Consider the following 27,553-nt stretch of genomic DNA (forward strand, 5'->3'; position numbering starts at 1 on the left):
ATAAAGACATCAACCTCCACTGTAAGGACATGGAGAATGAAAACCTGTTGTGTCTTCACCAGGTCCTAGCAGAACAAAGCTCTGCAATGTTTCACTCTTCATAAGCAGTAGAGAATAGAGAACTTCTTCATGATTTGAAACTTTTAAATTATTATTAAACTGAAAATTAAATTCCCATTATCCACCTCTTGACTTTCTTTTTCCTTTTACACCTCAGGTGCAGTGGAGATTATAGTACTTGTTGAATGATCAGTAAAATGAGTCTGGAATGACCCCTGGATACACACTCAAACAGTCCCAAATTATTGGACCAGTAATCCATTAATAGCTAACAAACATGATGATAAAATGCAAACTCTGGTTAATGAAGTCTCCCCACAGTATCCTTCCTGGAATTAGATGAATTTATACAGGAGGAAGTCATCAGTGTAAGCTTATCTTCTTCATACTGTTTTTCCTGAACATTTGTTGCTGATTCAGACAAAATAGTGGACTTGTTCAGTTGGCATGTGATCGTTTTTAAGCTGTTAACTGAACTGGCATTTATAATAACAAAAAAAAAAAAAAAAAGGCATCAAAATATTTTCAAGCAACCTGTCTCCCCCTCCCATCAAACACTCCAGAAATCTTACTGATAGCAATCAAACTCAAGGAACCTTCCTCCCTTAGCTTCATACAAACCTTCTCTAATGTACAAAGGTCCATTGGATGAAAGATATATTCTGCATAATCTGGGTGTTGATCCAGTGAAACTGGCTTTTGAAATGGCTCTGTCTGTTAGGAAAAAGAAAAAAGAAGAAAAAAATCACACTGCTTATTAATACTGAACAGTTTCATCAATGACACAATACTCACATTTTTTAATAGTACTTGCAACTGTGATGTCAGAGAAAATTCTTTAAAGGTAATTATAAAATCTTGTGAAGTAATAAAGTATTGGCAGAACAAGAGGAAAAAGGTCTCATTTAACTTATTTTTCAGATGCTGGAAGTAATGAATTGCAGAAGTTAGGGGGTTTGTAAAAGGTACTGTTATTACTTACAGTAGGGTTTTTTGTGGGGAGTATCAGATGAGGTTCAACACATAGTTTTTAGCAGTATAAAGACACTAAATTTCTGATTCACTAGACTCACAAATACTTCTTTTACAGACTCTTGTTAGACTCTTAACTTTCAAAACAGTGGTGGCTTGGTAATTCAAACACCTTCAAACTTTTATCAGTGGGACTCTACATTGTATCTGCTAATGTGGAGGGACTGAAATTCTTGGAACACAACCAATTAAAGTACTCAGGTACCAAAACAACTGGTTATGAGTAAAAATGCCTAAAGAGCAAAATATCTCAATAGCATTCATTAGCCTTCTAACCACATTTTCAAAACACTTTGTGAATTCAATATAAACAAACACTGACACTGCTACTGAAAAGCAGCACTTAAAGCTTCTAATGGCTTCATCTAATAGGACAGTATTTACCATCCCAGACTAAAAGGATTCCAAGAGCCAAAATTTGTCAGTATTTAAGAGTAACCTTCCCAGAAATTGCCATGATTGTTCTGCTAAAATACTTATCATAGAGAGATCAGAGTTACAGAGAGCCCATGATTCTGCACATCTGGTTTTCCCAACATATTTCAGTACAACACTGCAGGCACAGGGACACCCTCCCTGCTCCTCTAACTTATGTAAGAGAACAAGAAGGCAGCATGAGTTAAGACAACCCTTGCTAATTCATCACATTGTATTTTGATTTACTGTTATCTTCACACGTAAAAACTAGGCAAAGCTTGCATGATGAACAAGAAGTGACCAGAATTGTTGAAACTTAGAAGAAAGAATGAGTGACTGGAACAGCTGAAACTTTGTGGCATGGTGATTTTGAGAAGTCAGTCTAAGACAAACACACAGAGATAGGTACAAGTTGGAGGAAACCCAATTCTACCTCCATGATAAAAATTCATAGAAAAGCAGCCTCATATGGCATAAAATTTAATGCCACAGGTCTTCACCACATGGAGGAAAATTTCTGCAACATTTTAGCAGTATATGATACAAATAACTTTTGTGGTAAGAACAATTTCTACTAACAGATAGAAGATAGGTTTTCAACAGGTATAACCAAGCTCTCGTCAGGTTTGTCGTTATCTCAACCCTTCGTGCCCCACGTTGGGCGCCAAAAGGACTGTCGTGGTTTAGCCCCAGTCAGCAACTAAGCACCACGCAGCCGCTCACTCACTCCCCCCCCACCCAGTGGGATGGGGGAGAAAATCAGGAAAAGAAGTAAAACTCCTGGGTTGAGATAAGAACGGTTTAATAGAACAGAAAAGAAGAAACTAATAGTGATAATGATAACACTAATAAAATGACAGCAGTAGTAATAAAAGGATTGAAATGTACAAATGATGCGCAGGGCAATTGCTCACCACCCGCCGACCAACACCCAGCCAGTCCCTGAGCAGCGAAAAAATCCCTGCCCCCCCCCTTCCCAGTTCCTAAACTAGATGGGACGTCACATGGTATGGAATACACCGTTGGCCAGTTTGGGTCAGGTGCCCTGGCTGGGCATGAGAAGCTGAAAAATCCTTGACTATAGTCTAAACACTACTGAGCAACAACTGAAAACATCAGTGTTATCAGCATTCTTCACATACTGAACTCAAAACATAGCACTGTACCAGCTACTAGGAAGACAGTTAATTCTATCCCAGCTGAAACCAGGACACCAATAATATAAGAGTCTCTGTGCCTAGGGTTCCTGCCCATATAACTATACTAGTAAGAGATCATGTCTCCTCATTCCCCTTGTATCTCAGAGCCAGCACTGTCCACTTTCAGAGAGTGAGAAACCACCATGTCCCACTGGAAAGCCACATTATATTTTCACTACACCCACTGAAACTACATCCAGAAACTACATTTTAAATGCACTCCGCAACAGTCTATACAGCCTAAACTAATCTGTCTGTACTAGACAGGTGGTAGACAGCACAGAAGTGGTCACATACAATCTGATAAAATAAACAAGGTTCATAATCCACAAAAGGAAGCAAAACCCAGGATTATGACAAACATGAAAAAAAAAAAATCTTCCTTACCCCTGGCTGTTTCATTTTCTGTAGTGCAAACTTCAGTAAATATGATAGCTGTTCAATGGTGAGCATTGTCATAGCTTTACTCTGTGTTTCTATGCATTCTGCGACTGTGATTTTCTAAAAGTTAAGATTAAAAAAATATTTCATCAGCAAACATTTCTAGGCAAATTCTTCTCTACTGAAACATTCTAGCATTCAAATGGAAGATAATAACTATCTTATAAGAAACAAAAAACTTCTGATGATGCAGTATATAAGTACCTCAGGTGCTTGTTTTACTTGGTTTTTGTTCTGGGTATGTTAATAAAAAAAAACAAAGGGGGGAAAAAAAAAAAAAGGAGAAATACCAGAAAATTCTCCATCGTTTTCGAGATCACGCAAAGTGAATGTGTGAATACATAAAATTCCCAAATACAATGCAGGTTCACAGCAATATGAACGAGTGAGGTCACCTGGGCTCTAATATAATATGTGATCAAAGAAAAACATGCGATTAACCCATTTGCTTTCATTAAAGATACTTCAATGCTAAGTATTCTATCCCCAGGAATCACTGGAGAGGAATGATTAAATTCTTCCTCAGCCCTGCAGAAAAAAAAAAAAGTAATAAAATAATCACTTGTTTATGTAGGCCCTTACAGTACAATTTTTTTCTGCTGCAGAGCTGATCAGCGCACTAGAAGAAGCACAAGTTAAACTAGTCAAAACTGCAGAATGTTTTCAGAATTAGAGGTGCCTGATGAAGAGATCACTCTTTGCAATGGTGCCTTCTCTAGAGATGGAAACAAAGGAAGTTGAAGACTTGTGGTAAGAAGGCAAACACCATGCAGGTACACACACAGAAAAAGTGGTGACACAGCAATGAATGCCTCCTCTTCTGTAAAAATTTTTCAGGTACCTTTCCCAAGAGGCAATATAGAAATAAACAAGAAACATTTCAGAATGCCAAATATCTCTGCTTATATCTCACAAACAAGAAAGAAATCCACTCCTTATATCAAACTAACCTCACATTCTGGGCAAAACCAATCCCCCTCTGGTTCCGCTGTCAGTTTCAGACACTTAGCATGATAAACCCGAGGACAGAGTTCACAGCAGAGGACTTGGCCTTCCCGATGACAAACCCAGCAATAGAAATCATTCCGTCCATCCTGTGGTACAACATCAACAGGGTCTGTGGTGAGTGGCTGCTTCATATAGTAAAACGGACCATGTCTTAGTTCTGACTGAAATGTAGGCAAGAAAAACAGGTTTGGTTTCAAAACAAATTTGCATTTTTTCAAATAATAATATTCATAATATATAAGCAAACAGCAGTTTACAGAGTTTGATTAACATTCATGCAAGCTCATCTTACTAATTGCACAAAATCATTCATAAAGGAGTTTACTTCTTATTCAGATGTCCAATGCCAGTTTGAACTCAAGATTGAAAATAAATTTTTGTGGCAAGTGAGGGCATTGAGTGCAAGACATGCAATCCAACAAAAGTAAGTAAACATTTTTATCTTCAAGAAAGAAGTATTGCTATAGAAGGTATTAGGTCCTCTAAACTCAGAATTTCATGGGGCCGTGTAAGCTAAACACTAAGATATTTAGTGGTGGCTAAACCTGGAACAACTGAAGAAATTAGTCCTGAAACAAGAAGTTGAACACCATGCAAATCTGTCCTAAGTTGCAGTAGTTCACAACTTTGTACAACGAAGCAAGCCAGTCCTGATTTTGATTAATAAGGCAAACCGTAGAGTAGGATGACAAAGGAGTAAATTCACATCCTGAACAGCCACCTCTGCTACAGGACCAGGAACACTGGGAAAGATTTAATCCACCATTTATATGTTTATCAGAATTTAAGACTCACAATCTCCACTGGTTTGCCTGCACTAGAAAACAGTGTTAACTTTGTGAACTGTATGAACTAGTCTTCCACTTGAGCCCCAGACAGCTCAAAGATGACACAGCTGATGCCAAAACTCAAGAAGCGAAGAGCCTGGGTTGGCTAAAATGGGTGCCCAGATACCTTAAGTTTGTTAGATCAGCCTTGAAGAGCTGCTACCGTTTATTGGAAAACTACATTCTATTTATTAATGACAAGGGAACTTAAGTTTTCTGTTTGGTATTAATTATAGGGGTGGTTTGCTGAGAAAGACATGGAGGGAAACAATTTGAGTTTTAGACAGTTTATTTACTGTCATTTTTTTGTTTGATGTAAAACCGTTTCCTCATGACATTACTTGTAACTATCCAAATGCCTGTAGTTTGCAGAACCATTTTCTTTGGTTCTCAGGTAATTTTGCATGCATCCTACACCATTTACACATCTTCCAGTTCTTAGACCTGTGAGCTGTCACATGCCCACATGACTCATAGAACAGTGCAACCATATGCATGTTCCATACCTTTGCAGCATCCTGTACAAAATTAGTCACACAGGGCATAAATTAATGTCACAACAAACCACCAGCATGCCAGCTTGGACCATGATATTTCTAGATTTTTAAAGTTACAAAGGACAAGGTCTAATTATTTGCATGAATAGAGGACCTTCGAAGTCAAATTAGATGACACAGAAGTGACAACCCAGTTGAAGATGTTGTATCTCAAAGATACACCAGAAGAGATATCATCTGCGATTATCTAACACTGTATATTTTAGGCAAAGGAAGGATGTTACCCACAAACATTCCCAAAGCATTCTGCTACCTAAAATGTTATTTGAAATTCTATCAGTTTTGGCGTTTTTCATTTTCTATTCTACAGATGATACAGCTACTAAATAGATACTTTGTTCCCAACCACAGAAATGGGTGAAGTGTTATTTTCTGTACTTTCTTTATATATATATATTTAATCATATAACATGACAAGACTTTCAGAAGGAAGGTTCTATGAGATCCTGTGGAGTAAGAGGGACAGCATAAGGCTTTAACTACATTTCGAATGCATTACTACTACCATCATTCAAACAGATACAAAGGCATATGGAAACCCAAAGCGAAGAAGGGAAAGTTGCAATTTACAGAGCAGAAACATGTTTTGTTTGCAGCTATATGCAACACAGCTGTGAGACCAAAATCTCAATAGTGTTTACGTGGAGATGCAGTTATGGGGCATTTCCTCAACTGCAGATAAAGGAAATTACCAGAAGAATTTAATACATATTCTGACTTTGAAGTGGTATAAGCAGTATATCCACACTAACTTCATAAGAATCAAAGATACTGCTTTAAGACAAATATAAACCTGTGAAAATATTCCACAGAAATCAGCTCATAACATCCAAATTAAAGAGAAATCTGTTCTTGCTAGAGCATGAGAGGAATTTATTTTCTGTAAAAAAGGTTCTGAGACTCAAAGAAGACCCAAACAACAAAACTAAAGGACTGAAAATGAATGATTCAACTGCATCAAAGGACCTTTTCACTTGTTCTAATCAGAGTAAAATATTTTAAGAGTTTAAATTTTAACAGTTTTGAAAGAAAAGCTTTTTCTCAACTGTTTCACAACTAGCCAATTCAAGCTCAAATAGGTGGTAGCTTGTTTTAAAGTAGTTATTAAAAAGTTAAGACTTGTAGAATGACACAGAAAACTGAAGAAAAAAGGAAAGTATTGTAGTGCTGTTTTGGGGAGAAAAAGATCACTATATTTATTGTTTAAATTAATATTGAAGCTAGTATTAAAACAAACTGACAACTTCAATTACACTATTACTGACCAATTAAGTGTCAGAAGTTCCTGATTTTTAACCTGTCTTAGCTACATTCTAAAATTCCATAATTCTTTCCTGGTATTTAAATATTTTAAATACCTGTTGGCACCATTCTGAAGATCTGTTACTGCATCCACAACATGTAATACGAAGCTTCATGAAACTATAACTTTAGTAATGGTATCTTGAAATACTCAAATATTAAAACACTTCATAATGTAGAATATTAAGTTAGGTTTCCAGTGATGTTGTCATACCTCAAAATGGATTTATCAGCCAATCAGAACCACAACTATCAGCTACATTATACTACATTAAACTTGAAACTTAACCTGAAAGCAAAACAAGTAACTGTGCTTAGCTCACATCTGTTCAGCAGTAAAATAATCTTCAATGACTCCTGCTACCATATAGAGCAGAATTTTGCACCTACTTTAGAAACAACAATCTTCAGGCATGCCCATTTCAAATTTGACATGCAAGAAAATATTAAATTAAAAACAACTTGCAAAAGCTAAACAAAACTAAACAGATGGTATTTTCTTGCTAACTTGTAACAAATAGAGCATTAAGCAAGTCTGATTCCTTTTCTTCATTAGATATACAACTTTATTCTATCCTGTAATATTTCAGGTCTGAGATACCTGGAAAACAGAAAAGGATTTACCGAGGGGAATGTATCAGGTTCAACAACTGCAGTTGTGTTTTCACATATGTTTTTAAATGCATGAATAAAAAGTGGAAATTAGTACCCTAAGAGTCAGTTCCACTGTTTGTAAAATTATCTCTACACTGCACAGTTAGAAGCTCAGACTTCAGTGGGGCAACATCTCCGCAGTAAATGTCCAGGATGTAGAGGAATTTATACAGCCTGCAGTGAAGCTCAGTAAAAGCCAAACTGACCACATTAAACTAGTGCAAGCATGCCTACACATGCTATTACTAGACCTCCCACCAATTATCCTTAAATAAAATACGCTTGACACTGTAAGACTGTTCTCTATCAAGCCCTGATTTATTCAAAGTCTTTGTTTCAGGACAACTGCAGTGATTAGGAATTTCATTTTCTTTCTTAACCAGTGCAATTGTACCAGGATAATATTTAATGTGGATGCTGTTAGACCAGCAAAAAGTGCTTTAAACTCTCAGAACTTAATCCTGTATTTATATGATCCTGGCAAAAAACATTGAAAAATACACAGACATGTCATTATTAAATTAAATGAAAAACAACTTCAGTAAGGCTAAAGACTGCTTTCATGTAATCTCCTCCAAGATGATGCAGATGCTTTACAGTATTTGCTATTCAATACGCTTAATATAATTCTTTCGCTTGCATCATACAATGAATCAGAAATTGTCGAAGTCTTCTGGAGTCAAATTCTTTTAAGAACTGCAACAAATGCTATAAATTCAGTATTCAGAAGACACTGAAAATAAGGTTTCAAGCATGAAGACTGAAAAGTACTGTCAATGTGACCCTTTGATTTAACTCATTTGGTAGGAGTGTACACTGCCCAGCAATTTAAAGGAAGGGGAGGGAATCTGAAGAGTACCAAGGAAGGAGCTGGACTTTCGTTAATAATTAGCAGTAGGACTAAAAGCAGATGAGGGACTTCCACTGACATTATGAGATCCTTCTTAATTTAGGATATTACATCACTGAACATTTCCTTTTAATGGTTTTAATTAATAACAGCTATTACTGTTGTTGTGGTTATAATCCTTCACAATCCTTTTGTTAAAAATTGCATTTATTGGTTATACATTGTATTAGCTTTATGAAATCAAACAGCAGGACACAGGTGGTCTTTCTCATACAGATGTAAAATAAAAATAAAAGAATATCCAAATGCAACTTATAATGACGCCTCCTACACCCACTGCATTCAAAAATGAATATCCACTTCTGAGAGTACAAAAATGGAGCTTCCTAAAGAGGAGAGAGCTCCTGTAGCTGTCTCTACATCCCTCACTGTTTCATATTCTAGCATAACAAGACCATGACTTCTCTTACCTGCTCTTTATTATTACTGTTCAATAGACCAGGTTTCTTTTTCTTTTTTATAGGACTTGTTGATGCATCTTGTGGCGAGTGACCATTAGAGGAATGTGGAGGGCTGGGAAATTTCCTTTTTTGTGCTGTGCGTTCAGCAGAGCCAGGATCTATAACAGATGCAAACAATATGGTTGAAAAGTGCATTTCAATGAAAAACATTCAAACGAGGTTATGGTTTGTCATTCACACTCCTTCACTGAACAGAATAAAAATTCTCAATTGCCTTTCACCTAGTCACTCACAAAACTGGAAGCACAGACTTGCTAAGCAATGCCACTGTTAAGTGAATTCTCAATTCTCAACTCAATTCAGTAATTTAGACTAACATTAAATATTTTCTCCTTTTCCCACAGCATTCTGGCCATTCACCTCATCTCAAATTCTGGTATCTTATAAAGTATAACAACAGTTATGTCTGTAGTTTAGCAGAGCGCTATGCTAATTTATGTCATACACTTTAAAAGCAGAGAAACAACATTAACAACAGTTCCTGACAGCTTCATTCAGGTAATTTAGGAACATAAGCAACAGAAGTTAAAATCTGGCAAGAGGAAAGTCAGTCCTCATCATTCATTTCTCATACTTAAATAAACTTATTGAAGTAGAAATAGAAAAAATTAAATTGTCGTATAGTCTGGAAATAAATATGCTACCTCAAATACTTAGTCATCTGTAGTACCTGCTAAATTGGATTGTATAAACATAAAATTAAGACAAGACTCCTAGTCAAGTACTAACCTTTGACAGCAAGCTAGAGCAACAAACAGAAAGTGACCTAACTTTTCAGTGTCTCCCACAGTCAGAGCTCTCATATTCAACCAAGCAAATTACAAGTAATAAGTCACGGCTTCCATCTATGCCTGAAGTTACTATCCCAAGTAACAAAGCTGGCAGAAGGGAGCGTGTGCCTGTGTCTCAGCTGCTCTAAGTCACGGATTGTCATCTTAGTCTAAACTCATCACACGAGCAACAAGTAGCCCTGGTGGCTCTGAACTGCATTTTATAAAAACACACACAAAATTCTTTAAAAAATTAGAAGGAAATTGAGACACAGCTCTACCAAATGAATACCTATTATGATGATCTTCATGTCTGCTTCACTCCTCCAATTATGCTAAATTATTTTAATTCTTCAAAGATTTTTAATTCATCTTTGTTTACTTGGTCACTGTTTTGTGTTCATTAGAATATTCAGAAGGAATTATTTACAGCTTTAAAAAAATCAATACACTTTAAAAAAAAATCACTGACAAGCTCATCAGAAATGTCTGAGGTAAAAATAAGAGCATTTGCAACTTCATTTTCTCAGAACAAAATTTAAATGATTCCTAATGAATACGGAATGCTCAGCTCAATTACAAAGAACTTACTGACATTTTTCAAAAGAAATAAGTGTGCCATCAGCTGTAATAGATAATCATAGAACAGTGAAATGATCTTGGCAAAATACAAGTGAAAGTTCAACAGAGTTGGTTTTACACGTTTAATTTTTCCTTAAGCTTTTAATGCATGCAACAAAACAAAATGACAGATAAAACCATAGGGATCAGAAGTCATCAATATCAGAGAGAAACAACTGAACTCTCCCCAAAGTCATTCCCATATTTTCAATCCCCTACTCACACGTGCTAGTGCAAATGTTTTGTGGCTGCACACTAAACAACTGAGTAATAAAACCTGTCTAAAAAATAACTTTTTTCTGAGTAATTTTTTTCAATAACCCCATTCACTACACAGCCACACGAACACTTGTAATGCATTCAGCAAAGCAGTTATACTGGATGGGAACATGTAGGGAGAAGGAAAAATGCTGCTTTTGGTATTAATGCTGCCTTAAAGTTTTTTCTGTGAAACAGTTTTTGGCAGCTATTTGACAGAAGCCAGAGGCAATCAAACTGCTGGTTGCCATGATCCTATATCCTTTACCTCCTGGATCCATATTCTTGCCTTCCAGGACTCACTGGGTGATGGACTGAGCTGTCTCAAGTTGCCAAGTCACCAAAACCTCACTGAAACACTTCACCTGAAGTCTCCAATGAACATCAGAGGTACAAGAACAAGAAGTAACTGGATCAACTTATCAGAGCATGTCTATTCTCAACAGATTTAAATTAACTATAAAAAGGTCCACCAAAAAATACTGAAAGTTCCCCAAATAGATAAATACTGAAAACCACAGCACTAGACTATTTCACATAGGCAGTGGACAAACACCTTTCTCCCACAAACACCTCCCAGTCTGACTTTTAACTATTTATTGAATGAGACAGTTTTGTTAAGCTACAACATTCCTCTCAAGGAATGATTTTAACACATTTAAGGAGTCTTGCACACAATGTAGCCACTGATACTTTCTCATTAGACAGTCTAACAAGTGAGCTAGTAAAACACAGTTTAGCTTAAAACTGTATTCGGAATAATACCCTGTCAAACTGAAAAGTGACACTGAATTGCATTCAAAAGTAAGATAATTTGTCACATGGCACAAATCTTAGAGGTTCTATGGCACAATGAAGAAACTGGATTAGATTTCTACATGATTTCTGCATTTTGTGCAAATGTGCAGGGGAAACAGTCAATAAGGAAAAATAAAATTGGCTGCAATAATGATTTGCACAAATGGAGATAAGATTAACAACCTATGCACTTTAAATAGAAAAAAAATATTTGGAACAATAGTTGAGCACGAACTGACTATGGAAGAAATTACTTTTTTCTGTTGTGAAAAAGGCCAAACAATACTGATGTAAAAATAGGAGTGATACATATGATGTAATCTTGATGTTAACCTTGGAACGCTTGCATATATGTTTAAGTTTATTGAAAATAATATATTATTTAGTGGAAAGAGTAGAACAATGTCAAGAAGCCACACACTTAGTAACATAGCAAAACATTTTGAAAAAATATTCTCAAAAAAAACTATGATCCCACAAAAACTTACTCACGATGCAAGCTCAAGAAGTATTCCGAAAAGATATTTCCAGACTAAATTGCATTTCAAGAACATATGCTACTTACATGTATGGAAGAAAATATAAAGAAAGATGGAAATGGTATAGTGGAAGAACTTCTCCTATGCAAGAAAAGTTGCACTGGTCTACATTAATTTGTGAAAATGCCAATCTTACCTACTATCATCCGCATCACACTTTTTTCAGATGGGTCCAGAAATATGAAAGATGCAATTGTTACCTAATCAGCTGTAAAGTTACCATTTTTTTCAGTTCCTGAAAGCTCTGAAATTTTTTCTTCCCCAAATATATAACCGCACAGAAAAAAGCAGTGGTTTTGACTTCTTTCTACACAATTCTAGGGAAAACGTGGTGCTATATGGTGACTTCTGATTGACCAAAAGCTTGGTAACGTGTGTCAAGATAACGATAAAGAAAACTATAAATAAATATGAAAAACATATGAAAAGATAGATGGAAGAAGATATAACTGAAGGAGGGAAGAGAGATGTAGAAGCATTTGCCCATCCTGAGTTGTATTCATCTAGAATAGCTGCACCAGGCTAACACCACATGTAATTTCAACAATCCTAGGAAAAGTGTCTGCCACTAGAGTTATGTAGGCACAGCTATTTCAGCAGTGCTGCCTTGCAGAAATGTAGTGTTGGCTCTCAGACAAACTTTTCTGTTGACATAAGTTATAAAATTTTGGCAAAATGTAGTTAAGCTGGTTTAAATAAACAAACAAAAACTTTTCATGTTTTGAGTTTTCTTTGACACTAAGAAATGTGATTTTTTTTTTTTCCTTTCCACCCCTCCCCTTTTATACTTGTAGGCAGCATTTAGGACTAGTTATATTCTTACATGCCTAGGCTGAACTAAACCAATACAATGTGTCAGAGACCATTATTGTTACTTGTTTCAATTCAAGCAAATCTGCCTCTCACTCCATTTAGGCCAAAATTTAGATTGATATGACAATACAAAGAATTGCCAGGTAAGGTATGTCACCTAAAAGTGAAAAATGTAATGTCTGCCTCCTCCAATCCTTAAGCAATTATGACAATAAAAATCCTAATACAGGTATACAACCATGCTGACAGAAGACTAGGGGTTGTTTTCAGTTTAGCTAATTATGCACAGAAGGTGGCAGAAGAACTCCTTTGGCTGGCATACACTTCATACAACCCAAGAGAGCTGAGACAGTACAGCCATCCTGGAAGGAACACTGCAGCATCAAGTGTCAGCTAAACCAAACCCCACAACTTCACCAAAGCAATCAAACCTAAAACCAAAACAAGCTCTGAATTCTATGGGTTTTTTTTTCGCTGAAGTAGAATGGAGCTTATTCAGCATGGGAACTCTTTGCTTTCAGAGTGATCAGCAAAACCACCATCATATCATGTATTTTCTCATCTTTCCATCACCACATGGCTCAGAACAGCAAGTACAATATAACACTTTGTTTCTTTATTATAATTTGCAGTTCTCAACAGAGACTTTCCATATATACCTAAAGGCAGTCATAAATAAACTACTCTTACTGTGAAGTGCTGACCATGCCTTAATCCTTGTTTTCCCAATGCAGAGAGATCTGCAGAATTGTCCCTCTCTACAGCAAACAACTTCCTCAAAGTACTCGCAAGGACCTCTGAGCCTGAGTTTCTCTCCAGCAAATAAAGCCCTCACCGTAACTCACTGAAGAGACTTAGACTTTTATTTCCAGACTGTACACATGCAGACACAGCTTAAACAAGGGGAGTAATAGGAGAATATAGTTTTCTGTCCTTTGGCTTCCATTTCTTACTCCCAGGCACAAAGCTGCCACCAGTGGAGCACACCAGTTTCCTTTCAGCTCTTAAGCCTCAGATTGTGAGGATTACAAAGAAGGTGCCCATGACACGGCACATTGTGCCTTGGCTCTAAGTATGAAAAAAGAAAATCAGCTGTAAAGTTCCTCATCAGTGGCCTGCCCCCATAATGTGATGCTTCTCACTTTTAAATGTTGTTTTTTCCTAAACTAACTGATTAAGGGTCAGGAAAAGGGTTAAACTGTTTTTATCTAAACCAGAACCGAATTACAATTCAGTCACAGCCAAATCCAAACTATATTTCAACAGAAAAGGTACTGATTCAATACTGATTAAACCAAATGATCACACAGACATATATGCTCGGTGAAGTGATTTCACAAAAATACTTAAACTAGTGTAATTTTCTTCTGTGGTTCACACCTGAGCATACTAGGGATTTTCAAATAAACTAGTGGTGACTCACAGACAACATACAAAAACTGACCTGAAAAACACCTTTTTTTTTTTCAGCTTGCAAGTTATTGAAATGTACAGAAATTTTCTTGAGGCAATGTAAGACATAAATGGAAAAATTAAGGAATAAGCAGGAAAACAGCAATGCACAGGCATTTTCTTTCAGATTTAGTTGTGCTAGTGGAATAGGCTAACGTCTTTAACTACCACTATATGTTGTCAACTTATGAATCTGTGAGAGACCTAATAATAGAACAATCTTTTAATTCAGTTCACGTAAAATAAGAATGGTAGCACCTACTTAAATTGAGTTATAGTTTCCAATTCTAATTAAGATAAAAAATGCTCAAGTTGCATTTTGTGTGAATTTCAACAGCAGTGCCCCTTTTAGCCCACACTGCTGCTTCTTCCTCCTTGGCTCTTCCAGCTTTGTTAGCAGAGTTTGTGTAGCTGAGCTGTGAACTGGATCAAGAAATTGATCCCTGTTAAAATAACCAGTCAGGAGGAAAGCTAATTTTTAACCTGGATCCCCAATGTAGTTTAACTTAGTACGTATTACTTGAACAAAGTGAAACAAATCCAAAAAGAAAGAACAAAAAAGACCAAATTTAAACTATGCAATAACTTGGTGACTAGAACAGTTACTTAGGAGGTGGATTCAAGTTTCTGCTCCAAAAAGGAACAGCAAGAATTTGTGTGATCTCTTCCATGTCAAGCAAGTATTTTTAAAAAGGTGTTTAATGAGCAAGAATGGTCTCATTTTGGAGAGCATCTCACCATGCCAGTTTGTCACCAGTTAGCACATACCCCTGCAATCTCCCTGCTTCTTCTACAAAACTCCTATCATATACTGAGCAAGTCAACCTGAATCAAACTTTTCAGATAGGCATCAATTTGTGCACCCACCCTTTCTAAGTGAAAAGACTGAGATCACTTGCAGTTACTCAGCACTCAGAAGGTTAATAAGAAATGAAACGCTCTGTGTACTAAATGAAGGGCATTACAGTACATTAATAAATGAACATTTCATTGATAAACCAATCATACTAATTAATTAACTTGTCAAGCAACCTTACTCCACTTATTTCTTGATTTTTAAGTGTGTGATTTTGCTTTCTCCGCATTATGTCAAAATTGTGTTTCCAGTGCAAATGAAAACACAGACACCTGAAGTAACTTTTAAAATTCTCATTAAAAGTTACCAGTTTTTACATCACTAGGTTATTATTAATTGCTCTGTTATGTTGCCAAGGTTGACATAAGTACCTATGAGTGCTCTCGCAAACCATCCATTGGGGAACAACACACTAACCTGAGCTTCACCTAAAGTTTAAAATCTTTCTTTCAGTATTCCATCATGTGACTAGAGGATGAGTAACTACTGCTCCCAGGAGACAGACTAAAAAAGCATACTTAAAACCTAAAGCAACTTAATGTCATACTTTATGACTATTTTAGAAGTCAATTTGATGTGATGGTAATGCAGTTTTTAAGCAGATAAACTATGATCGTGACTTACTACGTTTAGCTTAGAAAAAACTATAAAAACCAACCAAACAAAAGTATGTTATTGTCTATCAGGGATCTTGTCTTGCTGCAGCATATGGGGCATAGACCACAACCATACCTTCTATGTTCAACACATTGCCAAGTGCTGTACCATGAGCGTTCAATAGCAACTAATTGAGAAGTCGCGTTTTTCTCAACGGAAGCAGGTGCCAACTCAGAAAATGTGTAAAAGTAAAATGTTTTCCTTGCTTTTCCCATGATACCCAGATGTAATTCTTCCTGAAAACAAGTGACATCAACATGCCTTACTGTAAGAACACAGCATAAACTGCTTAGTACCAAAGACTTATTGCAGTGACATCTTACATCCCTTATGCCCTTCTTTCCATATACCTTTTTTATTTTTAATTTAAAAACTTGCTTAAATTAAATGCAAAGGAATTCCAGACTAAAACCAAAATGAAATGGTGTCTACATATGTATTTGTAAGCATCTATTACACATGCATTAGTTTCTCTACCAGTAAGGCCCTAATGAGAGCTGAAATCCACAGCAAGTTACACAGATCTAAGTTAAGGCTTCACAGTACCCTTCCACAGATACACTTTCTTCCCTTTTCCCTTCTCTAGCACTTTTATTTGTTCACCCAGGAAGCAAGATGATTTAAATAACCGACATGGCCAAAACAAACAAAAACTTCAAAAATTCATTTCAGCTGATTGGCATACCAACAAGTCCCAAAGTTGACAGTGCCAGTATAAAGAAAAAGGATGGAAATGTGGCTGACAAAAGAGCATGCATGGCAGGTCTGACTTAGATCAGCATATATTGCCTTAGTGTTGCATCCTCAGTGCAATGGGTAGCAAGCCAATTAAGAAAAGCCTGAGTAAATCAGTCTTACTATACATCATGATTTTCAAATTCAACCTTGCAAAAAGGTTAGGCAAACAAAACAAAAGCTTTTGCAATAAGTATGGAAACTGCAGTATAAAAGCTTTTTACTGTAAGCAAAGAATTACCCTTTCTTTTGAGCTGGTGTGGAAGGGAAGAAAAGTTCTGCATTTCAAAATAAAGCTCAGACAATCAAAAAACTTATCTTTATCTTAACTACATCAAGTTTACTATACTTTCATAAGAGTATTAATTATTCAAGTTCTGTATCTAATTTTCTTATATTTTAAATGCATGTTCTATGAAAAATGAGCTGTTATAGAGTGGCTATATCTACTGCTCGTAGAACAAAACTCTTCTGTTCTGGACATTTTCAGAAAGTGAGAAGAGGGGAAGTCAGAAGCATGTTTGTTTAAACAGTAAAAAAACCCCAACAAAACAGAAAAACAACCTTTTCAACATGAGTTGTGATAAAGATGGTAAAATTAGCAGTCATTTTGGTTTTCCAGGAGCCAGAAACAGCAATGTATTTTTTCAGTGAAAGCATTATTTTAGTCTTCCAGGAACAGTATTAGATATCAGTACACTGAGACTTAGTTACACCAATAAGTTTTCTGTGATGTAAGTAGGTTTTTGATATCTCAATGTAAGTGGGCCAATATGCAAAATTCTGAATAAGGTTTCCAATTAGAAACCTAGTCAATTGTTCTATGCAAGTTAGACACTCGGCAGAAGTGTCACTTAAACCGAGCCAGCCCAAGGCTGCTTCTGTTAACATTAATTCCCAATCCCATGCTATCCCTTTTATTATGACACAAAAAGTTCTGCCAACATTTGGTGAACCATATCAAGGAATTAAATTAGATTAAATGTAACAGAACAAAAGAACAAAAATTTCATGAAAGCAGTTTCATAAAGAATCCATTTTATGGCTGTAAGAAACAGCTAGGCTAGCTTAAGAAAGAAGGCAGCGTGAGAGAAGGTACAAGAATACGAAGGTGACTGAAGACTGCTTAAGCTGCCACTACCCCACAGAAATTTGTAACTATGCCTTTAGAAGGAACAAGAACAAAAACAGAAAACTGACTTCCACCTAGGCTGTCACTTCTCTCTTATTTCCTCCTCCTCAAAAGCTCTAAATGCATTTACTTTAAATGGTGTTGAGGGAAATCAATGAAGAATTCTGAGAGAAAAAGGAGCAACACTAACTCCATTGTCAGCATCATTACAGTCTGATTTGATAGAACAGGCTTCAATTAATAATTTATATTGACTCGAGAACTGTGAAGTCTCCCAATTATATTTATTACCCTGAATGGATGCTAATAGATTTAAGATTTTTCAAATCCAATACCTATAGTACTATAGCAAGCTTAATTATCTTCAAAACACTTAACAAAATCATGGATAAATCTGTTAGAACTTATACTCAACTCTGAGGCATTTTAATCTTATGACAGAATTTTGAAATATGATGCAGTTGCAATCAACCACTAAAGCCCTGTTTACATTCCAGAAACTTCAACTGATGCAATTAATCCAATCCAGTTGCTTAATGTAATAAATAACAAAGGTTAGCCATGGTTGTGTAAATCCTGATGAACTCCTACTACATTACAATTTTACACAAGTACAAAAAGACAGTGTTGCTTGTTTCTTCATTGTAGGACTTTGGAAGATAGAGAAAAAGAAACACTTCCCAACAACTTGCAATGTGTAAGCTAATTATAAACGAGAGCCTGGCTGTAGGGGGACTTGCTGCCCCAAGGCAGTCCTGAAGACCTCCTGTTGATTACTAAGTAACAAGGGCTCTGCACTAGAGATAAAAGCCTCGGGCTGCACTACTATTCAGTGGAGGATTCTCAAATTACGTTTCACACTGGAGTGAGAATCTCATCTCTGTAATTAAATACTTGGTATCACTGCAATGAAAGTTGATACACAATATACCATTATGAAACTGTTAGAAAATATATACTGTATTCTGGAAATCCCATTTTACTAGTCATTTTGCATTTATATTCATAATAACTGAACCTGTTACCACTGAGAGAAGCCCCTAAGGCCAAAGCCTTCAACACAAACCTGCAGCTATGCAAAAGTTGTAAAAGTCAGAGTTCTCACCATTAAGCAGTAGTGTCTCAGTATATTATTTTATGACAAGCTAAGAGCTGTCACTGATGGGAGCAAGTCTGCTCCTAGCAATGACATCTGTCCAACTCCCTAATAATCTGGTTCAGGGAGATAAGCAGGTAGAAAACTAATTCTATACCCAAGACCTTAACTGACTCGGAAGAGGGCTGGCTAAGAGCCAGCATAGATGTAAAGGCAATATAAGAGATATATGACTGATGATGGGAAGAAGAGAGTTAAAGAGCTCCTTTTGACTAGTCACTCAACAGTCAATGGTTACAGTACCAGATGAAACATACATGGAAGTCCATCCACCACCACAGCTAACTACTGTTGGCAGGTAAGTGAGATAAACTAGCAGAAAACTAACCTGAGAATTAAAAAAAAAAAAAAAAAATTCTTCCAGGTTAATAGGATAAAAAACCCCAGTGGAGAGTTCACTGCTGTCCAAAGAGAACAAGCACAAGTGAAGACAGAACTGCACTAAACAAATAAGTTTGTTATGCTCATCTGGAACCACAACCTGGAAATACTCAGAAAATTCTCCAGAAAGCCTTGCAAGCCCCATCTTGAAATATTTAATAAACAAGGTTAAGAAGTAGGCCATAGGGCTGGAACAGAAATATAACAAGATTTTTGTGTCAGACATGTTAATGTATCATATGCAGAGGACAAAATATTATAATAATCTAATACATGGTGTTTCTCCTTTGCTAAACAGCAATCCTCTGTTGACTCTATTTTATGTTTTTGGACTCTCATGTTTTTGTATTCTCTTTAAGCTGTCATTTCCCATTTCCAGTTCTCAGATGCCTTATGCCTTCTTGTTATGATCAAGAGAGTGGTGTATTATAAAACCTTTACTAAAGCTGCACAAGCACAGCTTATAAGCAGATCTAAATTATAACTGCTACAGTAACTCTACTCCCCTTTCCCACCTCACCAGATGCCTGTCCCCACAACTTTTTACAGACAGGTACTTGTGTGCAATAGTAGGATTAATCAGTTCATGATCTAGGCAAAAACTAATACTACAAAAAATGATCAATTTTCTGCTACATCAGCTGCTTGATATAGCTTACTATGCAACAGCATAAGCATCAGTGCCAGCCTAAGGAGAAGGATAGAAAAATGCAGCTGAAGATGAGCGTGTAGGGCTGCATAGCTCTGACCACAGCTATAGACTCACTCTTGCATATCACATTATAAAGCATAAGAAAGAAGTGTCAGCTATGGTTTTAAGCTCTAGCTTCATTACAGCCTAACCCTATCTGAATGCTTGCTAACAAAGCTCTATACTTCCTGTACCCAACTGGTATATTCGTGCCCTCTCTCTTACACCAGTTCTGGCAGGCTACCAAGCCATTTCAGCACACTAAGCTAGTAGAAATCTATTCATGTTTTATGGTTCAGTTAGTTTCCTGCCAGCTTAGGTATGGAAGGAAGTGGATAAAACTGCTACAGCGAGCAGTTTGACCAGCTTAGGCTGCTTTGAAACCACCACCTTACTTAAACCAGGCTATTCAAAGGCTATGTTAACACCCTTGTAACAGATTAAACAATGCATGTTTCAGCTTAGCTTAAACTGAACTGGAATTGATTTATAACAATTAAAATTAAACTGCTTATGCCAAAACAAGAATGAATGTTCATGAATAGGTCTCCATCAGGCTAATTGGTTTTAATGCAATGTAATTTATTTTCCTACAACTTTCTTTAAACATGGCCTCACAGGAGCTGTATAAACTGTAGCAGAGAAAGCCAGGTTACAAACTTGCAGCATATCAGCTTCTCCAGGACAAGTGTGAAGTTATACAATACCATTGATTGATCTCCTGCACAGGCTTCTCAGACCATCAAAAAAACCCAAATAAACCAAGACCAGCTGTATGCTTCCCTTAAGGGTTTGTCTATATAGGGTCAGCTTCCTCATCTACATCCTTTCTAAAACACATAAAGCAAAATTCTGAAAAAGATTAATGTTACAAGAGGAAACATTGTTGCCACTATCCTACCAGTTTAGAACCTTGCTGCACTTTTTCTGCCCTACACAAAACTCCGGTTTGTGACTTCTCTGCTGTAGAAACACTACACAACTAACAGAGAAACTTGTCTCAATCCAAATAACAGAATTCCAGAAAGATTCATTTTAGCAGGACTATAATATGGCCAGTCTCTGCAGATGATATTTATGACCGTTTTACGTTCTATGCAAAACTACATATTCAACTATTATAAAGTTCTACCACTAATTCATAGATTAGGTTGGGAATACAACAAAGCAAGATGGCTTACAGGCAAGTCTCAAGATTTCTTTACAAACCACATAACTTCTTCACTGAAAAAAATATATACCTGTAGGGGCTTGGGGTGGGTGGTTGTTATTCTTGCCCTTAGAATGGTGATGGCATGGGTTTTGTCAACATACATGTCAAATTTAACAAACCCATTAAAGCAAATCAGTATCTAGTTAAATAAATATCAATTCTATTGTTATTCAATTAATTCAACCTCTCTTAAGTTTTATCTTTACTATGGTGATGTACAAAAGCCATTCAGATCACTCTCACTGGTGTTTAAAACACTAAGAGTCCTACTGTGTACAAACCAGTCAGTGACTTCCACGCAATGACAGCTTGGGCCAATCTAAACTAGCACTGTGATGATCCTGTCTCTATCTTCCAAACCACTCTCCTTTCAATCACTACCAGAGCTTGCCTATGAGCTGGTTCAAGGAGTTGTATCAACAGTAAATTCACTCAGTATAAAAACGTCTTTTTCTGCCAGGTTAACTTCCTCTGAATTGACCAAAACCCACAAAGCAAGGGCAGCTGCAAGATCACGTGGCTGAGATGGTTGGGAGATTGAAGACTGACCCTTTCAATAACCACAAGGTATTAAATCAGCTCACTGTCCTGGGAAACTTCATCTTAACCCTACAAAAAAAAGTTAAAACTTTCCTGCGGGCTTAATTCATTGAAACAGTACACCTTGAGGTCAGACCAGCACTAGAACTAATGTAAGGGCATTGCAACTTTTTTTATGGACCATACACCTATTTCTGGGCTGAGTAAAGCAACAGAACTAAAATGCAGACATCTACATAAATAGGTATCAGACTCATAAATTACTTTTAGACATTGATTATGTCAGAGTGACATATGTAACAGTTTACCTCACTTGATGCATGTGAAATTCTTATTAGTATTAATATGTGTGCCAAACTCTTTCTAAGGAGAAATGAAGGTGTATCTAATAACCCCCACTGTGTCTTATATCGAGTTCTCATACTCACCAAACTGTTTCACAAACAAACTGGTAACTCAATCAGCAGAAAAATGTTTCAGTTTTTAAGTTGGTTAGAAAGTTCAAGTGGCTGGGATCTGACCAGCACCACAAAGGATGTAAGCAGTGGGAGTACAAAGCTGGGAGCTTATCCCACTCAGCAGCAATCATTAAAGCAACAAAAAATACTTTACTTTCTGCTGGCTTAGAAAACTGAAATACAGAGATAAGTAAACATTGAAAGCAGTCCAGTGATGGAGACTGACATGCAAGATCAGAAGCAGAGAAGGGAGAAAAAGGACAGGGAAAAGGAGCAAAAGGAGCAAGTGAATCTCTTCTGAGCTGTGAGATCATATGTACTACTTCATCTAACCACACCATGAGAACTGAAACAAGAAATTTACTGTCTGTTAGTACAAATAAGACCTAAATGCAAATTTATAACCATGTTATCTACCCAAGCTACCTCATTAAAAAACAAAGGAATGCAGATGATCTGTGCCATGCTTTCAAGACAATTACACCTACACATTCAGACTTAACTAGACTTATGACTCCTGTAGTAGAAATGTGAAGAGTAAGTGGGTATGTGCCAGAATTTAAAAAGGATGGTAGTACCCATTGCTGTCCTTTTACAGAAATGGCTTTCAAGTAAACTGAGATGCAAAGTCAGGTGCAATTACAAAAAGAGATGGACAGACAGCTGGCAGTCAATTACAATGAACTGGAGTAAACAATTACATGCAAGTATTCTGAATGAAGGGCATTTCTGTCCCCCCACTCCAAATAACAGTCAGAATATGTACACTGATATAGACGGTTACGTATCTGGCTTTCTTTATACTGAGAGATAACATCATTTGCCTGTAGTAACTCATTCATAGGGAATACTCCAGAAACAAGGACGACAGAAATTTTCAGTCACCTGCAATTCCACCACCAAGTTTAACTCATATCAGGAATGGATATGTAAACGTCCATGAAATACATACTGCTCAGGGAACCAGTTTTTATGAAAATAGAAATGTTACTGTTCTTCTTTATTCTTATGAAAATTATGATTTGTTACTGTAGGAAATATTACCTTATTATTACTACTACTACTATTTTATCCTACACTGCAAATCTAAAAATACTTTAAAGTAAGCCATGATAAGCAAGATGATACAAGAGGCTGATGTTTTTTCATAATTAAACCTGAGGTAGTTATTCATAACGCAGAAATAACAATGGAGTGGGGGGGGGTTGAGGTTTGACATATAATGAAACCAAGCAAAAATTAAAACACTCTCTAACATACAATAGCCCTTGTAAAAAATACAATGAGTCTTGAGTCTTCACTCAAGAGTAGCTTCATGGTAGATTACACAGTTTCACTACCCTGGTTTACAAATACGTTGTAGAACACAGATGAAATATTCCTTCTTACCTTTGGACCGAGTGGAGATATCCATCCCCTCCACCACCTCCTGCTCTGCCTTTATTTCCTCTTCAGCCAAGCTGCAGGATTCAAAAAGGTGAATTAGAATAGTTATTGATTGTATTATTCCCATGTGTAACTTCATGTACAGAAGTTCAACATAACACTGTCAAATACAACTATATTAAAATTTCTGATGAAACGAAAGGTCTTCTGTTTGCCAGAGTATGCATTGACCAAAACATGTAGAGAAACAATCCAGGTACACATGTATGCTCCATGTTACCAATTAAAAAGGTAACATTTTCATACTAATGACAGTCTTGTAACATGTAACGAAGATTATGTCACTGTATGTATAAATTGTATGTGACAGACAAAGAGGAATTCTGTTCCCTGTAGCTCCTAATCTAAGGCCTCTATAAACTGTGTGGACAGATGCCTGCTAACATTTAAACACTCACCAGCATCAGTGAACAAATTAGCTGAAGTAACGTATTTAGCAACACAGGACAGCTTGCAAAATTAGAAGGTAAAATGCAATTTTAAAAACTATTAAATAAATAATTTCAAGGATTTTGAAACTAGACTATATAACAGCAAACTGAATAATTATAAATTACTGGTAATACAATTCCACCAATCATTAACTATAAAAAAGAGTAAACAGAACAGAGTTGTTACTATTATTCAACCATTCAATCTTACATAGACAGTTTTAATTTACTCCAGGCAGGATTAAATGACTAAGTAGATGACAAACTATATCTGACTTGCTGATATTCTACTTTCTTATAGTGATGCCATTCAAGAAAATAACTCAATGAGTATGGCTAGTTAAGTCAGTTTGGGCAAGGAAGGTGGAAGGGAGAGGAAAAAAGAACTATAATGAATATTGAGTTACACACCAGTTCTGGAGATCTATTGTAGATGAAAGATAGAAGAAAACATATGATGTTGAAGCAAGCCTAAATTCAAAATGATAGACGAATGAGGTTATGGTGCCTGAAGCAGGTATCACAGTTGTCTATTAAAACCACCAGAGCACAACAGCCAAGCGGGATGTCGATCTTTTCTTCTGCAGTGAAAATTTACTGTCTAGTCTGTTAATGTAAGTTGTTGCTGACACCAGTTTACATTGATATGGTAGCAGACTGTGAACTACTGCTGCTATGGAGTGGACTGAGAGTTCATTCAGCCATCCCAGCTCTAGAGACAGCTATTTCTACCAGAGAAGCCAAGAGGACAGCTAGAGGTCTTTGCTTTAGCCACTGTGGTTAAATCTGCCTGAGAAGCTAATCAGAGCTCCGAAACAATACTGAAGACTTGGTTACATTTATATCAGAGAAACTTCAGCCTGACAAACAATTTATATTAGCAGGAGTTTTGTTACTGGTTAAAACAGCTTCATAAACAAAGTAAGCCTTGCCAGCAGAAAGACTTTTTAGTCTAGTATTTGCCAAAACTACTTTAATCAACTATCAGCTACCAGGGGGTTGGGTTGCAATTCTTTTCACACTTCTGAACAGGACAGTTATGTCAGCAAAATTTTAAATACAGATTAACTGAGCTCAGTGTATGGAAGACCCAAAGCTGAGAAGATCCATGAACTCCAAAAATCATTTGCTTTACTTGTCATTTGTATATAGCAATAATTTACAGATTAAGCTCTTTAAAGTCATAAAACACTTAAGAGAAGTCCTATTCTGCCAGCATCCAATCTCCCAGCTCGTAGACTACACTGTTAATTTCAGTAGCAAGGAAAGGCATCCATGTGACCAGACTTACGGTAAATGTGTAGCACAGTTGACTGTAGCACAACCCTTTTCAGATTTATTTTGCATGGGCAGATTAAATGCATAACATAGTTGACCGTACTACAATGCTCACCCGTTTACTATGCATGGGCAGATCAATTATACTGCACATTTGTTACACCTGAGGGCCTCCAGCAAAGAGGAGCTGGCAGTGTGTTGCAGACACCAAAACATTTCATGCACCACTTGTCTCTGCCCATTCTCTTTCCTAAGCAATGGGAAGGGATGGGCTCATGGGATGAGTTCATTGTTCTCTTCCAATGTTGCACTGTTTTTTTCTTCCCCTCCCCCCTTATAAAATCCTATTTCAATATCACCAAACTGTAACAAAACCCATATTTTTAAAATATCATGTATATATGATTAATAATGCACACATGTAAATATGTAATAATACACACTAATTCTGTCAAGAGTGAAGTAATTTGGTCATACGTGTTACCTAGTTTTAAAATATAGATCCAGTTTCAGCCACAGACTAGGACATACAAGTCTTTACGAGACTCAGGTTGAAGTCCTGAGATCATTTTACACAGGTTGCTACTAAAAGGAATGGTTTCCCCAATCCCTAACTTCATGTTCCAGAAATCATGTTCATATCAACTGAATCAGTTCTGTGATCTAGCTCCCTGTGCAGCTGGATGTGCAAAAAAAAGAGGAAATGGGAGTGTAACACATGTGGGGAAGGGGGGAAGGAGGTAATATCATTTAAGCAGCAGTTCACGTTTAAGTTACAGTAAAGCTACCATAACATTCCAGACTCATCCAAATCTATCAGGTGTATTTTTTTCAAAGCACAACCTCAAGGGAACATGATACAACAAGAAAGATACAGTAGTTGCTACAAATCACTATTGAAAAACACAGAGTTGTGCATGAATCCTGGCTGAGAAATGGGTGTGACACACCAGTACAGCAACACAGTAGCAGGAACTGTTCCTACATCCCTGACCCAAGTAGCAGGGGAAGTTAAGAGAGCTGACTGAAGATGCTCTGCACCTGTGGGCCGAAATCTAGCACTGCAGGGGTGTTACAGGGAAGGATTCCTACATATTAGTTTCAGCATGAGGTTTCTTCAGCTCTAAATCTGTCTCTCCCATTCTAATCAGCTTAATTTAGGAAATTCAGCCAGTTTGCTCCATCACCTTTTTGAGTGTTCTTTCAATAGATCTATAGAGACAAGAAAAACATTCTTCATAAGCAGTTCCAAGATGAACAAAGTATCTTGACTTGAAACATCTCTGATACATCACATAAAAGATGCCTGAAGACAGCTTTCCCAAAGATTTGAAGTGTAAATGAACAGTCAAAAACGCATTCACCACTTGAAACAAAGGTTCAATTTTCTTAGCAATGGAGGTGTATATATCCTATACACACATATGCACACTGTGTATCACCCAAAACTAAAACAAAATTCAGCAATTATCTATTATACTATGAAAACTGAGCCTTAGAGGAACAGATTGCATTTCCATATTCACTACTATAATTAATCTCGTTCAATCTTTTAAGGGCACAAACATTTAAGTATGTAAGAAAATCACTGAGATTGTTCTGAAAAAAATCAAAATGTTGGGGGAGAACAGTTAAATAAGTGTATTAGACACAGCTATAAAAGATACTTAAAATTCACAGCTCTTCAGAAGCATCTCCCATTGTTTTATTTGCTGTAATGTATTACGATTTGTACAACATGACATTCTTTGAATGGTGGCAGTGATGACTGTAGTGGTAATCTTTAAGACTCAAGTTTGTAAACACATGCTAGCAATTCACAGCAAGTTTACAGTAACTTTTCTAAAGCTGACAGATCTTTTCACCTTTGTACCTTCCATCAACATAAGCAATACTCTGAAAATGCTTTATGAAGCACAGACTTCCAAACACAGACATTTCATTAGCAAAGGATTTAAAATTAAATAATTCAAGAAAAACAGGTTCTTAATGATAGGTACCTTACTATTACCCACAACAAAATAAAAAGAAAATTAAAACCAGCAGCAAAATAAACAAGCGTCTAGTTCTATGGAAACAATAACTGTGTGATCAAGTAGACTATTCTAGAGAGTTTTATTTTTGAGAATTCATTTTTGCAGGGCTTAGAGCTGTTATTTCAGATAGCATGCATTACTATCATGCATGTGTACTACAAATGTGATGCTCTGAGGTTGCGGATCAGAAATGATACTGGTATATACTCAATTAGGTACCTGAATGAATACAATAAATACCTTATGTCATTCTGAAAGCTACTCTTGTTTCCTCATTAAGAAGAATGAACAGAGGAACATATTTTAAGAACACAACTGAAATTTAAGCTTTGCTAGTTTCACTGTCAATTGACTAGAACACCAATTAATCATTTAAACTTCCCTACTCATATTGACCAAACTTACAAAAAAAAAAAAAGAAAGA

At 36.5% G+C, this 27,553-nt stretch overlaps 1 protein-coding gene across 8 annotated transcripts in view; it reads right to left on the minus strand.

Annotated features, from left to right (window-relative positions):
• Window positions 1-27,553, minus strand: part of ZMYND8 (zinc finger MYND-type containing 8) — a 62,765-nt gene that overhangs the window by 28,724 nt on the left and 6,488 nt on the right. For 6 of the 8 annotated variants that reach the window (XR_012648740.1, XR_012648744.1, XM_075018746.1 and 3 more), the window contains exons 3-7: window positions 23,328-23,398; window positions 8,818-8,966; window positions 4,100-4,318; window positions 3,096-3,209; window positions 682-774 (exon numbers count right to left, since the gene is read on the minus strand). Coding sequence is in view for 6 of the 8 variants with exons in the window: in XM_075018746.1 (XP_074874847.1) it covers window positions 682-774; window positions 3,096-3,209; window positions 4,100-4,318; window positions 8,818-8,966; window positions 23,328-23,398 (646 nt within the window). In the remaining 2 variants the exon portion in view is untranslated. Of the gene's footprint in view, window positions 1-681; window positions 775-3,095; window positions 3,210-4,099; window positions 4,319-8,817; window positions 8,967-23,327; window positions 23,399-27,553 lie in introns of those variants that run through there. The other 2 variants (XM_075018755.1, XM_075018781.1) reach the window with 2 other exon arrangements.

Source organism: Buteo buteo, chromosome 2 (assembly GCF_964188355.1).
Source record: "Buteo buteo chromosome 2, bButBut1.hap1.1, whole genome shotgun sequence".
In the NCBI taxonomy this organism is placed as follows: Eukaryota; Metazoa; Chordata; class Aves; order Accipitriformes; family Accipitridae; genus Buteo; species Buteo buteo.